At 32.1% G+C, this 12,350-nt stretch overlaps 2 protein-coding genes across 2 annotated transcripts; both read right to left on the bottom strand.

The window, feature by feature from the left end:
* Positions 1–5,497: 5,497 nt before the first annotated feature.
* On the bottom strand, positions 5,498–9,280 carry LOC108322180 (probable 1-deoxy-D-xylulose-5-phosphate synthase 2, chloroplastic). Its single transcript, XM_017554188.2, has 10 exons — positions 9,020–9,280; positions 8,744–8,929; positions 8,367–8,531; positions 8,134–8,284; positions 7,570–7,841; positions 7,144–7,414; positions 6,709–7,016; positions 6,301–6,582; positions 5,921–6,205; positions 5,498–5,834 (listed from the first exon to the last, which is right to left on the bottom strand). Exons 1-10 carry the CDS (start codon positions 9,137–9,139, stop codon positions 5,676–5,678), a joined length of 2,199 nt encoding a protein of 732 aa, XP_017409677.1. The 5' UTR covers positions 9,140–9,280; the 3' UTR covers positions 5,498–5,675.
* An 872-nt stretch (positions 9,281–10,152) lies between these two features.
* On the bottom strand, positions 10,153–10,879 carry LOC108322119 (conserved oligomeric Golgi complex subunit 6-like). Its single transcript, XM_017554102.2, has one exon. It carries the CDS (start codon positions 10,621–10,623, stop codon positions 10,153–10,155), a length of 471 nt encoding a protein of 156 aa, XP_017409591.1. The 5' UTR covers positions 10,624–10,879.
* Between the last annotated feature and the right edge of the window lie 1,471 nt (positions 10,880–12,350).

Genomic DNA, 12,350 nt, shown 5'->3' with positions numbered 1-12,350 from the left:
TTCTTGCAGCTGGACAACTTTTTATGATAAAGACACGTGCTTTTTTAACTCAGGGTTTTCCATATTCCTTCACCTTTTATGGATAGAATAGGTAGGGAAAGAATTATGGAACAAAGGAAAAGAAAAGAAAATAATTAACAATTTTTGTAATACTGTAATTAAGAGAAGAATATGTTTTTAACGGACTCTAGAAAAAAAAATTAAAGTTAATGTATTTCAATAATGTGGTTGACTAGCACTCAGAACATAACTTCAGTCACACAATAAATGTTATTAAAGTGTCGCGAAATTATAAATGACAATGGGTCGAGTCGGACATACATAGTATCTATATGTTACTCAACTCGATTCGCAAACAAATTTATTCAGTTACTCTTACTCACACAAATATTTAAAAATTGTATGCAGATATTTAAAAGGGTGTTGCTCCCTCCACCTCCACATTCTTGTTTTATACCTCCCTCCACCTTCTTATTCCTGTTTTATCCTTCAGTAAAATTTTGTTTTTAGGGTTAATATTTTTTAACTTCCATCCACTCCAATCCCCTATATGAATGCGATGGTCTGGTTTATGTTTAACCAACAAGCATGTGTTATTGACAACTGTTTCTTTCTCTCTTCAATCTCATAACCCAAACAACACAACCATCTTAATGGCGGACCCAGATTTCTATGTTTCATTTTCTTTTGTCTCTTTCTGTTTTTTATGCTTCTTTCCATTGTTGTATCTTTTGAACTTTCTGATTGTTTATCTTACCCACACCAACATACGAAGAGTTAAGCAATCTCACATAAAAAAAAATGTTGATACATGAGGAAGAAATATGTCACAATGTGTCAGAAAAAATATTGTGGAGGATGGTTAATTTTATAAAAAGGTTGAAACATTTTATATAATCATTTAAATAGAAAATAAAAATATTGAAATTTTAAAACTTTAAGAGAGGAATTTGATCATTTAAATTTAGAAAATTTTAAATTATAATTAAATAGTAAGAATTTTGAACTTTTGAATTTTTTTTAATTAATTTATGTATACATTTTTCACTTTTTTTATTCTGTTATGGTTTTGAAATTGAGATACATATACTTTAACACATTTTACTAACAATAATGAATATTTCTCTCATGTTAACAATCGATTGTGGTTAATTTCAAGATTTATTTTGCAATCATTTTTTTTATCAACATTAATGATATATGTTTCCATTAATGTCATTTAGAATTTTTTTATCAATGTCAACAAAATTATTTTTTTATGATGTTAGTCATAAAATATTCATTATTGTTAGTCATAAAATATTCATTATCATTTGGAATCACTGCACCGCAGAATGACCACCGTAAACACTCTGCATCGCCGCACCACGAAACCAAACAGATATGAAAACAAGAATATGAAGAAGAACCAATGGATATGGAGAAGAGAAGTAAGAGTTGGGAGATGAGAAGAAACGGATCCGGTGAGAGTTTGAAGGGGTGGGAATCTGGAAGGAGAGAAAGTGAGACTTGGGAGAGTGGGGGATGGGGTTACACGAGTGAAAATGGATGAGTAAAAATAGGTAAGAATTTAGGTTTCAGAATAAAGTAAATAAATAGGGTTAAAAGTAAAAAAAAAAGTTATTTTTGTAATTAAAATTTTTTTATAAAGGGTTTGGAAGGTGGAGGAAACAAGGGGTGGTGGTGGAGGAAACAACACCCTATTTAAAAAGTTGCAAGTATCTACCAATACCTCGAAATATTTTAAAAATATATTTTTATAAAATTACAAAAAATATATATAATATAATATAAATTAAATTAAATATAAATTAAATTTTAATTTTAATTAAATTTAACCTATTAAAATATAAATTAATTTTAATTAAATTTAACTTAATAAAATATAAATTAAATTTTTATTTTTATTTTTTACGTTGGATACTTTTAAATATGAATACTATAATATTCTATTTATTTATAAATGAATACTAAAATACTCATTACACTGGTAATTCACATCTAATAAATATTTAAGGAAATAACTGTTGTAGATTTGATCCGTGATACTCACATACGGGTTTTTCTTTTTCACCTTAATTAGAATACCGATGAAAGTTTTTATTGTTACTTGTGTTGCGTACATGTAAGTGAGGTTCAATACACTAAAATAGTAGAGATAGTTGTAGATAAAAAATCATTGTAGTGCAGGAAATTGAAATAATATTTTATGAATCTGCGTTATTGAATTAGTTTGGGACAAAAAATAGTCCAAATGTAGCATTAGTTTGGAAGATCACTGAGAGATCACTTCTTTCCTACCCTTAAGGCCCAAGTCTTCCCGGTTGTTGTTCCTTCCACATTCACCACAATTTTGCTGATTGAAATATCTCCAAAAGTCAGCCTGTACACCCAACTCAACTAGTTCATGATCCATGACCATATTTAATTAGATAGTCAAAAGTTGGTGGCTTTAGGCCATATGGGTTGAATTTCAGTACTCAATTGAAGGGATTGAGAGGTTGTTGAAATGTATAGAAAGAAGATTTTTTAATAAAAGTCTTTTTTTCGATTTTGATATTGAATTAGAATCTAAGTAAATTTTATATTGTAAAATAAGATTTATACTTATTTATATATCTTTTAAAATAATTTTATTTTTTAGTTGATGGAGAACTATAATCTATTTTAAAAAAATTTGTTAATTGCATTCTAGATTTTAATAATTGTTATATATTGATTACATAGATATAACAAACAATATACATATAAGATTATCAATACACTAATTAAACAATTATAACAAAATACATTTGACAAATCATTTTATAAATTGATTAGATAATATAAAAAATTTATTAGACGAGTTTAGAAATTGATTGATTAGATAAGTAAAGAAAAAATAATTAAATAAGTTTAGCAATATACTTTAGATGTATTATTCATATATTACTTAGATGTATCTAGCATTATACATTAAACAAGTCTTTTTGTACACAAATTAGACAAATATATTAATTAGACAAATACATTAGAATAATTTGTTTATTCATAAAATAGTTGAATATTGTAATACACATTAGATAAGTTTATTCGTATACTAATTAAATTTTTAGGATACAAGCAAAGTTTCATATAGAATAAAGCAAGAGATGGATATGAGTTTATATACACATAAATATTTTCCTTGATAAGAGGTTTTTTTGGAGTGGTACTAAAAATAAATCCGATGATTTTGTTCATACACTAATCATACAACTATAACAAAAATCATTAAATGAATAACTTCATAAATTGATTAAATGAGTTTAACAATGAATATAGTCTACACATCCTTTATATTTTTAGAGTGTAGTTTATATTTTTTACACATGTTTTACCCTTTATATTTATACAAACTATACTATGTATATTTTTAGATACATACTGACTTTCTAAACCTATAAATAGTTTTTTTAATTTCATTTTAATCAAAATTTAATTATAAACTTAAAAATATTTATTATTATTTTTCTCAACCTCTTAATTTCTCTTTGTAACATCCCAATATCTCACGCCAGATAATTCATAATTTATATATGTCTACACATGTTTTAAACTCAGATTTCAACTATAATCTCATAAATATAATTCGAATTCTTCTAACTTATTCTTCTGTCTCTCCCTTCATTGGCATTGGATCAGACGACATTCCTTCATCTGCTCCCGTATAACGAATTATACGATCATCGCACATACCCAAACACAAAACAAACACAAACAAGTAGGGTGAGCTAACATGCAACAAATCATTTAAAACATGTATAATTACCTTGATATAAACATCATATAATAATTATGTTCGACACCCTCATACCACAATCCCTATTAGACACTCGTCTCACAATACCCAATAGACACCACAATACCCAATAGACACTCATCCGGATGATACGTTGATGAGCGGTCACGGGAGGTTATGCACTTGGAATGACTTCTACTTCTTCTTACAAATACACTTCCAAAATACTTCATACCATTCACAAGGTTAGTCCCCTCACTATGTCCAAAACCGGCACATAGACCAGGACCTCCTGCTCCTCTCACCACATAATTCATCCCTCTCTACTTGAGACTAGATGATTATTAGAGTATCAGGATAACCTCCAACTACGGGACCCTCAACATCAACATATACACAAATACTATAATATTACTGAATCTCTCCACGAGACTCATGCCATACTCATATTCCTCAACTCATATTATACCATTACGAAATCTACCCCTAATCCTCATACACATACCCTGACATTACAGAATCTCTCCGCGAGACTCATACCATACTCACATTCCTCGACTCATATTATACCCTTACGACATTTCCCCGTAATACTCATACATGTGTAGATGCATAAATTCAAATCAAATAAACTTCAATCATTTCAGGAATCATACAAACTGAATATATTCCAACAAGATATATTACATGATAATTTAACAGTACATAATCTGTACACAAGATTTAAGTTAAAAACCTGTCGAGTAGACTTCCAGGAAAGAGAGGGGCATCACAATGGACAACTTAAGTACCAAGTCTTTCCTTAGCCAAAGTGTTCCTCAACTAGTTTTTAACAAATTTCTTATTAACAGATTCAAAACAACAGCATATAATATTTATACCGAATATCAATATAGATAAACATACAGTAAGCATTAACAATATTCATACATAATTTCAAGACATGAATAGTAATAAAACAGTACTAAATCATAATATAAAAGCTTAGAAAAGTTAGCTCCCCTACCTCTATTCCAGACTTAATCTCCTGCTCCGAATTTGTTTCCCCCGAAACCCTTCAGAACCTCTACTCTTCTTGCAACTAAAAATTTCTCCCTAACTCTTTCTTCTCTATTTCTCAAGCTCTCACTTGATTCCTCTTTTCTTGGTGCAAAATACCCTTCCCTCCTATGGCTATTTATAGTAAAAAAAAATTTACTATTCATTAATATTTTAATATTATTTATTATTTTAATATTATTTAAAAATAATATTTCAATCATTTTCTCACCAAATCTGATCCTAATTTCTACCTACTACTTACTTCCATGCTAAGGAATCCAAATGCTGAAAATTTATTTTTACTATTTACTATTCACTTTTACTATTCACTTTTTACTATTCACTATTCAATTTTTACTATTCGATTTTTTTAAAAATTTACTAAATAAGTTATCAAAAATTTTAACTTCTCCTTATAAAATTACTATAATTTTATATCCAAAATTTATATTTTTCTATCCATTAAAATTATTATTACTAATAAAATGCTAAAATTTACTATTATAAATTTTTTCATGGGTTTTACACTCTTAATAAACACACAAACAAACATTAATTCATAATTAAGTACGCGTTTAAAACTAATTTCCTAAAAAAAAATTCAAAAGTGAACCGATAGGTGCTTTGTAGTGTCCCTTAATCATTAAAATATAGATTCAATAAATCTTACGGAAAATAGAGAATAATTCATAACACTTACACTCCATTTTTAGCTATTAAAGAAAACATATTATAATTACTATCACAATTGGACAAAATATATCCTTTATTTACACAAAAGCATTATAATCACTTTATTGTGATACTGTTGGGGATATGATAGCTAGCAATGTACAGGTATTTAAGGGACACAACCCACAACTTGTGTTAAGATTCATATCTGTAGGCTGAGAAGCAAACGACTATCCCAATTCACATTGGTTAATGACAAAGCAGTTGCTGCAATGTGGTTTGAACTCAGCCCTGCCATTGCAATTTGATCTTTCTGAGATCCATGGTTTATATACATGTCAGGCAATGTCATCGCTCGCCACTGTATCATATCAAAAACACATTGCTTAATCAATACACCATACACCATCCATCTGCATACGAAGAAGAGCAGAAAAAAAGCCTCACCTTGAGATTACCATCAAGAAGACCATTTAATCCCAGAAAATGAGAAACATGAGAACCAAATCCTCCCACAGATCCCTCTTCCACTGTGATAAGAATCTCATGCTCTCTGGCCAGTTGCCTCATCAAATCTCCATCCAGAGGCTTACAAAATCGTGCATCAACCACAGTTGTTGAGATGCCATGAGCTTCAAGAACCTTAGCCGCTTCCATGCAACTCTGAACCATCGTTCCATAACCAACAAGAGCCACTCTACTTCCCTCCTTTAACACCCTTCCTTTGCCCACCTACATTTCATTTCTCAATCAGAAAAAAACCAAGCAATCTGGGGAGAAAAAACAAGATAATTTATGAGACTAAAAGGACTAGTTGAAATAAGCACCTCCAGTGGTGTGCCCTTATTGTTGGGAGGAAGAACGGAACCTACACCATTCCCTCTTGGATATCTAAAGCAACTTGGCCTATCATCTATGGCTGCAGCAGTGGCTATCATGTGCATCAGTTCGGTCTCATCCGACGGAGCCATGACCACCATGTTTGGCAAACAAGCCATGAATGTTGTATCAAATGCCCCACAATGAGTTGGACCATCTGCACCAACTAACCCAGCTCTGTCCAACGCAAATCTAACAGGAAGCTTTTGAAGGTCCACATCATGTGCTACCTGCATGGACCACAAGGCAAAAATGTCAGAGGGTCGATTCCACGAATAATTTCAAGCATGCAAACAATTGAAAGAAAGAAAAAAAGATAGTTTGGATCAGTTGTACAAAGTTAAATGAGTCCTGACCTGATCATAACCTCTTTGTAGGAAGGAAGAGTAAATTGCGCAAAAGGGTTTACAACCCTCAGCAGCTAGGCCAGCAGCAAAGGTTACGGCGTGTTGTTCTGCTATCCCAACATCGAAACATCTTTCTGGAAAACGCTTTTGAAACAGGTTAAGCCCTGTACCCCCTCCCATTGCAGCATGGATTGCAACTATTTTCTCATCAACTTCAGCTTCTGCTATTAAAGACTCGGCAAAATACTGTGTGTAAGACAGAGTGCTAGTCTTGGATTTCAACTGCTTCCCTGACTTGGGATCAAATTTCACAACACCTACACAAATAAATAATAAAACACATCAAGCCAATTGCACAGTGTAAATGTTACGGAGGACGCAGTGAAGTACAATTGATTCATAATTGCGAAAGAATAGAATAAATTTATGTAGTAACTAAATTACCGTGCATCTTGTCCGCAGCAACTTCAGCTGGATGATAACCTTTCCCTTTCTCGGTGATTACATGAATGAGAACAGCTCCAAGTGTTGGCATGCCCTTCACACTTTTCAGGATGTGTACAAGGTCTTCCATGTCATGCCCATCTACTGGGCCTATGTAGAAGAGCCCAAGCTCTTCGAATAAACAAGCACCAGCTCCCCCTATCATCCCTCTAACGTAGGAATCCAATTGAGATGCAAATTGACGTGCTTGGCTTTCAATTTGCTTCGTGCTCTGTTCAATTCTCACTAAATATTAGTCCTTGTACAAGTAGAATTATCTGCCTGATGTTATATCTTGCTTACAATTTTTTTAACATAATTATTATATATTTAGCTATTTCTATTATAATATCGCCCGTGGCTAAAACATGTTTCATAATTCAATACCTTTGCCACTTCACGTAGTTGATGGAACTTAGGACTGGTGTGTAGCCTCGCGAGGGCTTTACTAAGAGCTCCAACTGGTGGTGCTGCACCATCAACGGTGGCAGTGGGAAGGGAAACTTGTTCATTTTCATTTAATATTATAATAAGATTGGTATCAAGAAAGCCAGCATTGTTCATTGCCTCGTAAGCTTGTCCACCTGTCATGGCTCCGTCACCAATCACCGAAATCACATGGTTATCGCTTCCATTCAAGTCTCTAGCCACTGCCATCCCTGAAAAGCACGTGACAATTCATCAATAAAAAAAATTAAAATTCATCGCTTTTAGTGGCCACAAATAAATATGGCTAACTATAATAAAGACAATACACATCAACTTCATGGATGTCTCACTTATACGCAAGCAATAATTATTGCTTAACATCTCTTTCGCAGAATATTTTTATGATTACTCATGTTTAAATAAACTGTACATCTTTTAACACATGTTTAAAATTATAGACGCACGAACTAAGTATCTTAATAATCAATTATACCGAATGAAAGTGTTATATATCTTTGTTACCTAAGCCAGCCGAAATGCTAGTTGAACTATGACCAGCACCAAAAGCATCATGGACACTCTCATCCCTCTTGGGAAATCCTGCAAGGCCACCAGTTTGTCTAATTGTGTGCATTTTGGATCTCCTTCCGGTTAAAATCTTATGAGCATAGGTCTGCCAATCCACCAAATTGTTCACTGGTTAGACACATGAAAACTATGATATATCATAAATACCAATTATTTTGGGCGCCCACCTGATGACCAACATCCCAAATGATCTTATCTTGGGGAGTGTCGAATACATGATGAAGTGCCACGGTTAACTCTGCCACGCCTAAGCTTGAACTTAAATGCCCTCCGGTCTTTGACACCGTGTAAACAATCTCTTCCCGGAGTTCATCCGCCAGCTCTTCAAGTTCCTGAATTATGATATAATTGTACAATTACATATCGTACTCAAATACAAATATCAAGAGTAAATAGTTTCATTATTTAAGCACTGGATGATGACATTGTAATAATACTACTCTCACAAAAACTGGAAAAGAAATGAGCAAGAGTAAAGATGGGAGCAAGCAGAAGGAGGAAATTAATTAAGTCGAAGTCCAAGTTAATTATACTTGTGTATTACCTGAATGGATAGATTTTTCATGTGGATTGGGTAATTAACGGTGTCCAGTACTGGCGTTGATGGCTTCTCTCCCGAGAAATTCAGAGATCTCCTCAACGGTTGATTTGGTTGGTAGGTTTTCTTCACCACTGTGTTGTCAACCTCCTCACAAACATTGTCTCCTCCAGCAGCTATCACTTGGTTTATCTGAAAATGAAAATGAAATAGCAATCAGTGTTACCACCCTAGACTTCACCTTTCGAAATTTAATGATGCTAAAATGTTAATTAACCATACTCTTTGTGGAATGGTGACTGAGATTTTGGTGGTGATGTTTGAAATAGTTGGGGAGCCGCAGTGTTTATCATGAGAATGTAAGAAAGGGAGGAAACTAGTTCCAAGAACAAAGGAAGGCATGTTATAAGTTGGTTGAGTGGTAAAATGTGGAGAGTGGAGAGAAATGTTTCGTTATGTGGTGAGGAGAGAAAAAATGGCACACAATTAGAGAGGCGCTCCTTGGTGGTGCTTGGGAAGTTGTGGTCTTGCAGTGTCGTCGATGGAATGAACAATTTATAGATACATCATAAATTCATAACAGTTTCAAGTTGCACATTTTGCATGCTGCAAATTATTGAATTATTAGTGGTCCCTCATTTATCACCAACCAAACCCATCTTCACTAACACAAAGAATGATGAAATCAGTAATACATATTTGTGTTTTTTTAGCGAACAAAATATCCATTTAATGTTATTTTATTACTTCTAGTAGAGATGAAGTTGATATACCTTCATCAAAGCATAACTAAATATTATTAATTATTTTATTTCAAATTTTAATGAGTGTAAAAGAATTTGAGTGTTAAAATATCATTATATATATATATATATATATATATATATATATATATATATATATATATATATATATATATATATATACCACACACACAAGGGACAGTGGTTAATTTTGTTGATTTGTAAATGTAAGAATCTATTTATTAAAATACTTTTAGTAAACTTTATTTGCTCTGTCACTATTAATTGTGTTACTATTCTTTGATGCCCGGTAAGTTGGAGGTATTTTTGGAATTTTGAGTGCAACATTTTAATGTGTAATTGATGGCTTAAAAAGGAATTGAGACAACCTCGGTTGAATATATTTTAACCCAAAAGGAGCAATCATGTAAACATTTTCCTTCAACTCTCGTGTAAAAAAGATATTATTTATGTCTAGTTATTGCAATTCACGGCTAGTGTTCTAACATTAGAAGGGATGGTATTTAAAGTAAGAATAAAATAAATAAATAAAGGGTTAAATATGTTTTTAGTTCCTAAACTATTGGCCATTTCTGGTTTTCGTCCCTCTTCCAAAGTAAGGTACACTTTAGTCCTCATACTTTTCGAAACTTTGATTTTAGTCTTCCAAAACTAACACCGTGAAAAATATGCTGACGTGGCTAACGGTAGACTGACAGAGTTCTTTCTTTTTTCAGAGTTTATCAGCTTTTCTTCCTTTCTCTCTCCCTCGTCTCTTCCTTCAGTTTCAAAACACAAAACATTTTTGGGATCCATAATAGCCTTATAAATAAGCTCGTAAGCTTCGGCCAATGACCTGGCCACGCCTATAGAAGCCTCAGAACGCAATCTTGGAACCTGCATCTGCTCAAATTCCGGCAGGGAACTTTCACTTCCCAAAATAAGACCAAACAGAGCTTTCAAACACTCCGAAAGAATGGCTGGACTAGTGTCCTCCCTCTCAGCCAATGGGGTACCGACTTCATTCTCCCCTTCCTTGTGTATTGAATTCTGCAAGAGACGCATCTTTTCTGACAAATTACATCTTCTTAAGATTGCTTCAGCTTCTTTTTCCACAAGAACGCGTAAGTGATTATCAATCATTGCTCCAAGTCTATTCACGTAATCAGCGACAGCCTCGTATCCAGATAAAGGTTGTTGAATAGCACACAAGCAGTTAATGAGAAAGATTTTTGAAGGAGTTTCACTAGTCTGTCAACATATGGCACGAGTTAATGCAAATGTCGCACAGAAACAAAAGATATTCTACTGCATAAAACTTCCACAAGGAACTTAAATTTTTTTTTATAAAGATATATATGTTTAAGTTCTCCCATATTCCTTTCACGCACCTGGAATAACGGAGTATGGAACTATATTTGTTGGTCCACAAGATTATACATTTACAACATAATTTCCAGTAAAGTTACATATTACTTCAATTTCAGGTTCTAGATTCCAAGTAAAGTTTTCATTCAATTGCTCGTAGGACTGATCTTAAAAGGATTTGTAGACAGACTCATGTACCAACATGGCAAATGCTGATAAAAATAGAAAACTGGCAAATGAAAAATCAAAGGAAGAAATTGAAGGAAGAGACGAGGGAGAGAGAAAGGAAGAAAAGCTGATAAACTCTGAAAAAAGAAAGAACTGTGTCAGTCTACCGTTAGCCACGTCAGCATATTTTTCACGGTGTTAGTTTTGGAGGACTAAAACCAAAGTTTCGAAAAGTATGAGGACTAAAGTGTACCTTACTTTGGAAGAGGGACGAAAACCAGAAATGGCCAATAGTTTAGGGACTAAAAACATATTTAACCCATAAATAAATAAAAGTCTAAAAATACAACAAATTCAAATATATTTATAAAGTTGTTTATCAGATCATAAGCTTTCTTTTAAATTAAAGATTGTTAATATTCAAACAATTTCGCATTTTTATAATTATAAAAGAAAGTGTTTAAAATGAGTGAAAAATGAATGTTTTAATTCCTTTAAGTACAATATAAAGTAAAATCATTTTTCATTTTTTGAAAAAATTATCAAACTTCAAAAATCTTTGTCTTCTCTTTAGGTTTATGATATAGTTGTTTTTCATTTTCTCTTTCGCAAACTATTGTGCAGAAGACAACAAAGTTTAAGTAAATCGTTTTTTTATTCATGTTTTTTTTCCCCTCAATTCTCAAGTTGTCGTTTTTTTTCCCTGTATGGATTGAGTTTGATTTCACATATGTTTGGTTTGATGTGAAAAGTTGAATCTACGTATTAATGAGTTTGCAGTTATGTGTTTACTTCTTAAACAAGACTTCATATGATCAAGTTATAAAGCATTTCTGGCTCTTTTTTACAATATTTACTTGAAAACAAGTAGCTTCAAAGTGAGAAAATTTAATTTAAGATTTACTTTTGAATTTGTTAACAGTTGAGAAATTTTGTTAAACTCTTGATTGAACCATAGGTTCACCATGAAGGATATGAATTTTTTTTATTGATGAGCTAGATGATATTGTTTGTTTTGATTTAAATTTACTTTTTGTTTTAAAATAAATAAATATGTTGAGTTCTTATGTTGGATGGTACTGAGTAGAAATAGACAATTTACACAAATTTTTGAGCAAAAACAAGTTTGTTTCTAAGTAATATGGATGTGATTTTGATTTGATTTAATAAAATTAAGTTTTTTTTTCAATTTACTTAAGTTATTAATTAATTATTATCTTGATTTGTTTAAGCTATGATCATTGAAGCAATGTTCAAGAGGTGGCATGGAGTGGACTCAGACATTCAAGCAATAATTTGAGTAAAAAAAAGTTAACTATTATTCTTTAAGAGTT

Source organism: Vigna angularis, chromosome 1 (assembly GCF_016808095.1).
Source record: "Vigna angularis cultivar LongXiaoDou No.4 chromosome 1, ASM1680809v1, whole genome shotgun sequence".
NCBI lineage: Eukaryota > Viridiplantae > Streptophyta > Magnoliopsida > Fabales > Fabaceae > Vigna > Vigna angularis.
Note: the sequence above shows the minus strand (reverse complement) of the source record. Positions and strands in the feature narration are given on the sequence as shown.

What these genes read in the sequence shown, in the direction of transcription:
- LOC108322180 (XM_017554188.2), bottom strand. Translation starts at nt 9,139, where the DNA reads ATGCCTTCCTTTGTTCTTGGAACTAGTTTCCTCCCTTTCTTACATTCT. An exon ending in TACAAAGAGGTTATGATCAG is followed by an intron (nt 6,583 to 6,708) that starts GTCAGGACTCAT and finishes TGGTCCATGCAG; the next exon opens with GTAGCACATGATGTGGACCT. An exon ending in ATAAGGGCACACCACTGGAG is followed by an intron (nt 6,206 to 6,300) that starts GTGCTTATTTCA and finishes AATGAAATGTAG; the next exon opens with GTGGGCAAAGGAAGGGTGTT.
- LOC108322119 (XM_017554102.2), bottom strand. Translation starts at nt 10,623, where the DNA reads ATGATTGATAATCACTTACGCGTTCTTGTGGAAAAAGAAGCTGAAGCA.